Source organism: Gavialis gangeticus, unplaced genomic scaffold (genome assembly GCF_001723915.1).
Source record: "Gavialis gangeticus isolate Ggan-Ray unplaced genomic scaffold, GavGan_comp1, whole genome shotgun sequence".
Taxonomy (NCBI): domain Eukaryota; kingdom Metazoa; phylum Chordata; order Crocodylia; family Gavialidae; genus Gavialis; species Gavialis gangeticus.
In genome coordinates, this window is record NW_017729033.1 from 61,195,070 (window position 1) to 61,200,604 (window position 5,535).

The following is a 5,535-nucleotide window of genomic DNA, read 5'->3' on the forward strand; positions in this document are numbered from 1 at the left end:
CCCCGCAGCTAAGCATGTAACTAATTTGCCTATGCATGTAACTAATTTGCCTATGCATTAATCCAGGCCTGGTAATGAGCTTTGTGTTGCTGTGCTGTTGTTCCCAGGTTTTCTTGCTGAGGACTAGGACCCTGGTTACTTTTCTGTATGACAGGAAAGCCATGTTGGGTTTTTCAGTTTTAAAATAGTTCCCCAGAAGTCAGTGGGTCACTAACACTTTATGCTTCTTTTTAATGTAACAGATAAAACTGTTGAGTAGATAGAATAATTAGTGAGCCCAGTCCTGCAAATGCTCACACAAACAAGTATTGTGCCTTTATTGCATTGAGTGGACCAACAATTGGATTGCTGCTGTGAGCAAAGGTACTTAAATGCATGTTTGCAGGTCGGGCTCTGTACCGTTGCTGCACAGAGATGGTAAGAACTGGGCTGTGGCAATGGCCTCAGTCTCATATTGAGCATTTTGGGAGCACAGGGGTCTGATGACAGCTCTTGAAAAGTATTGTGCCTAAAGCAACCAGCCTTCTGGTGCTTGACGGGCACTACTCTAGGTAGCAAGTGGTATCAACTCCTCTCGTGGACTGGCTAGCACCACTGCTCAGTGGGAAGGAGTGAGGCAGTGGTCTGCCCTCCTTTGGAGAAGCTACTACTGCCAAGTGTACTGGTTGCACAATCCTGGTAATCCCCGAGCTTCATGATTCTCATGTGATTAATCTGTGCACAGGAAATGCAAGGAGTGAGGAGGGTACTTGTGTCCTTTTTTTACCTGGTGCACACATGCAGGTGTTGAACATAGTTGGTCCTTCACTCTGTAGATTATATGATTCAGCTGTGGAATCACTACTACAGATGTGATGGAATTGAAACACTAGTTCTGTTTAAATCAGTGGGGATTTTATACTGACTTTAATGGGACCAGGATTTGACTGCAGATTTCCATTATATCCTGCTGCAATCCATTCTCTGCATTCTTGTTTTTAACATTTCTTTCATTCAGAGTTTTTCCCCCTTTTTTCCCCCTTTTTTGGGGAGACTTTCAAAATCATAAAGTTCATTTAGGCTGAAATACAAATGAGGCAACTCCCTACTCTATGTGTCTTTGAAAATCTCTCACAATATTTTAAATGTTTACTTGCTTTTTGTCTTTTTCTATAACATTATATGCATACATCGCTTAAGTCATCATTACATTTGATTGTACAGGTATTAAGAAATTTAGTTAAGGTTCCCATTGCAACCTATATTCATGTCTCCGTGACTAGGAGTTTCTTAAGCAGTCTTTTTTAGGTGATCACACACAATTGGGCAACGTGATATGCAATGTGTCAAATTCTGCCACATATTGCAGTGGAAAGGAACTATAACTTTGTTTTTTTCTAGCCCTGTGGGTTAGAAAACAAAGTGCTGTACTGCTACTATGTTTTAAAGCTCATATTTATTACTGCCCTCCATCAGGATTTTGATAGAACATCATGCACATATTGTTCATTTCTGTTTTAGCTAAATATTTTTCTTCATCTTTAAATGAGCTTCTGCAGTGTTTTCTGTAATGCGTACAAGTTGAATTTTACTTCTATAATACGACTGTAAAAACTTGTTTTCTGCTTATATTGTGTCTTTCTTTATAAATTATCATGGGTAGCACATCTGTCATGTTACTGCACGTGCTGTACGATCATGTCAGAGAAGACTTCACTTATTACACAGGGTTGTGTTAAAGTTGATAAGGGAGTTTTACTTCTAAAATGTCAGTCTTTGGTGTAAATACAATCTCAAAGCAAATATGTGCTTGTGCAGAACATATATGATAAACTGGGCACTGCAGCTGATAGCAGACTTACAGCAGATCTAGGTCAGGGAACAGCCCCTATTGGCTGTTTTTCAATTTCCTAAATCTATGAACTGTAGTTTGATATACTTTAGTTTGAAAATAGGCAGATGTTCTTGTGATGGGACATGTCTTCACTTTTCAGTGCATGTCAGTACATGTCAAGACTTATGTGTAATAAAATCAGTCCATTAATATCTTTTTCACTCTTAATCACCTTTACATTTTAATTTTAAAATATCCAAAGCAATAAAATCATTTTATGGGCACATTGCTTGCTACAACTATGCATCTATCTTCCTTTGCATTTTTGACATTTTAAAATGAGAAAGAAGCAATTTGAATTAGTAATTTCTATTATTCTCATTCTAATGTGTTACAAAAGAACCAGAATGACTGAAAATAATTTAAAGAAATTTGTGCTCTGAAGAAGAGACTTTGTATGTCAAATTTCATCTGGAAGAGAATGGTAATGTCTGAGGTATAAGCCACTGGAATATTAAGTGTTAAAACAGTAACAATAACACTTGTAAACTATAGCAGTAATACAATAAATATACTATCATGTACAAATAATCGGACTGTGTATTCTTTGCATACTTGTCAAGTCTTCTATATTTCTATTTACAATTTTGCTTGATTTATTGTAAACTTATTTTTAAGTGATACGTGTTGCAGAACATGCTTGATTCTCAGGAGAAAAAATGGTTATAGATTTTAAATTGGCAGTTTTAAAATAAATTATACACTAAACCCTTTCCAGCATCAAGTGTCCCTTCATGGGACTGTTCATTTCCTGGTACATAGATGTGATTGGACCTTATCAGTATTCTCAGAATCAAATTAAACAGTGAAGAGACACGCATTGAGCTTGCAAACAAGGAAATACCCTCTGTTGCAATGACTGTTTTAAATACCCGTAACGAGAAGTTAGCATGAGAACTGCCAGGCAGGACTTGAAGCAGTTTATAAAATAAACCTTCACTTGACTACAAGGCAGTTGCTTGTGAGATTCTCTGCTTTGGTTGTCCAGGCAGTTGGCAATACCAGAGGAGGTAGGACAATGCTTGATTATAAAATAGAAGCAGAATAAATTGTACCATGGATGCCAATTGAAAACAATGCAAGTCTACCTGATGTTTTGTTTTTTATCCTCTGGGAAATCAGCTTAATCATGTAATGTACTATAAATATATAGCTAGAAAAGCCAAATATTAGGGCTGTAAACTGAAGTAGGTTACTGCAGTGCATTTGTCTACATGTCACTGTAAGGTGATCATTCCTTTTGTACAAACTCCAGAATTGTCTCCACTCTTAATACATGAAGGAAACATAGTAATGATTTAATGCTCATTAGAGGGACATTCAATTTAGAAATTCAGTTGTGGGATTTTTTTAGTCTTCATTTCTCTTGCACAATCAATCATCAAGTCTCTCTCATGCTTATATGAATATTGCACATAGCTACTGGAGAAGAGAAAAATATTTCTAAAGATTGGAAAATGTGATTAAGTCTTTGTCGGGTCCAGAGGAGCACTATGAAGTTACTTTTAATTAACTTGTTGAAACTAAGTTTCAAAATCATTGTATCCTCATCAGTATAACAGTTGGGGTGGAGGGTCTATTCCCTTGACTTATGTTCTTAGTTTTTTGTTGAAAGACATGTAACAAAGGCATGTTAAGCATATTTTTATTGCAGTAGATACCGCATCACTTCTAAGACCAAAGAAGATTCCTGTCACATGAGATCTATATCTAAAGTCAGTTTTTTCTTTGTTGTCATCACAGAAGTTCTGTTATCTTGAATTATAGAACTGTTTAAATAATCAAATTAGTTAGTGTGCAGTGTTTTTATGTGTTACACCTAGAAGCTTGGATACATTTTCAGAAGTGCTTGAGGAGCCTAGATTATATTTTCACTAGTGAACTATGGGATTTGGAGCCTCATACTCAGTGAAACCTGGAGGGACTTGACCTCCTAATGACTTACATGCTTTTGAAAACTTACCCCATTTGCTTAGAGAGATCTGACCTGTGCATAATATAAATGCTTATAATAAAGAAACAACATTATTGAATTTTTACCCTAGAGTGATTTTTTTTATGCTACTAGGTGGAATAATGGGGCCTTTAATCCCTGCTTCAAGAACATGACTTGCAACCGCCAAAAAGATGTCCTGAGAAGCTTATTTTGATGATGAATGACGGGTTTGTTTTCATTGAGTTATAAATGTTAAATTTTAAATTTTCCTCTTTCAGGAAGGTCATTTGACTCACTGAAGAGTTGGCAGGATCATACACTTGTGTGGGAGAGAAGGGGATTTTATACTCCAATGAAATACCCACATTTTGAAATGCTAAGAAATCTGGATGACTTCTTGCTGAATAGAAATTATTTCTAAAGCATCTTGGTACGCTGAAACAGGACAGTTTGAGGCGGACTCTGAGAAAATGTTGGATTCAATCAAGTGTGTCCTGGTTGGAGACTCTGCAGTGGGGAAAACATCACTCCTGGTACGTTTCACCTCTGAGACTTTTCCAGATGCTTACAGGCCCACGGTGTATGAAAACACAGGGGTGGATGTCTTCATGGATGGCGTGCAAATTAGTCTTGGCCTTTGGGATACATCAGGCAGTGAAGCCTTCAAAGGTATCCGTCCCCTCTCCTATCAACAGGCTGATGTAGTACTAATGTGTTATTCAGTGGCGAACCACAATTCCTTTTTAAACCTGAGGAGTAAGTGGATGTCCGAGATCAGGAACCATTTGCCCCGAATCCCTGTTTTAGTGGTGGCAACTCAGACTGACCAGCGAGAAACAGGACCATATCGTTCGTCCTGCATCAGCCCACTAGATGGGAAGCGGCTGGCCCGGGAGGTCAAAGCCAAAGGCTACCTGGAATGCTCTGCCCTCAGCAACAGAGGAGTGCAGCAGGTATTTGAGCACGCAGTCCGGACTGCAGTGAATCAAGCCAAGAAACAGAATAGGAGGAAGCTCTTTTCTATTAATGAGTGCAAGATCTTTTAAGTACTTCCAATTGCCTTTTGGCCACATCACTTCTTTCCTTACACAGAGGTATACCAGCTCAGAAAATGGAAGGTGAGATGGCCTCTGAGAACCATAATGCTGGTGTTTCTGATGAGCCACTTATACTCTCAATCTGACCTGCTTTTTTTTCCCCCTTTCCATGGATGATACCTTCAAAACTGAAAAGTGCAGCTAAATTTCCTTTCTGCACCAAACTGCAACAGAACTCTTGTTACCATAGACTGTTTGGTCAAAAAGTACTGGAATGAGCCTGAAATGGAGAAGCTGGGATCGTGTCCATCATCTTTATTTTTTTAATTGTACTTGTTGGTTTATTTGTCCCCATTTATTTAACAACAGAAGACTTTTTGTTTGGACTGAAAATCCTGCTGACAGATTTTCCATATGGAGTCTTTGATTCTAAAATGTTGTATATAAAGTCTAACCATTGTATAGTTTATTTAAAAAGACTTGTACATTTTGTTTTAAACCCTTCTAATACAGAGTGTTGGCATATTTTCTTCCTCTAGCTAGCCACAAATACAACTGGGCATATCTGTAACATAATGTTCTAGGGCCAAACTCTACAGTTGTCACTCAGGCAAAACTGGGAGATAGTAATAGCTGGGAACTGGAATGCTCAGGGGATCATTAATGGAACAGAACCTTTCACCTTTGCT

At 38.0% G+C, this 5,535-nt stretch overlaps 1 protein-coding gene across 3 annotated transcripts in view; it reads left to right on the forward strand.

The window, feature by feature from the left end:
* RHOH (ras homolog family member H) overlaps positions 1-5,360 on the forward strand; it is a 28,971-nt gene extending 23,611 nt beyond the window's left edge. For 2 of the 3 annotated variants that reach the window (XM_019526543.1, XM_019526544.1), the window contains one exon: positions 4,088-5,360. In XM_019526543.1, the coding sequence (XP_019382088.1) occupies positions 4,280-4,855 (576 nt within the window). In that variant the 5' untranslated portion in view covers positions 4,088-4,279 and the 3' untranslated portion in view covers positions 4,856-5,360. Of the gene's footprint in view, positions 1-2,865 lie in introns of all 3 variants that reach the window. The other variant, XM_019526542.1, reaches the window with a different exon arrangement.
* The last annotated feature ends 175 nt before the right edge of the window (positions 5,361-5,535 follow it).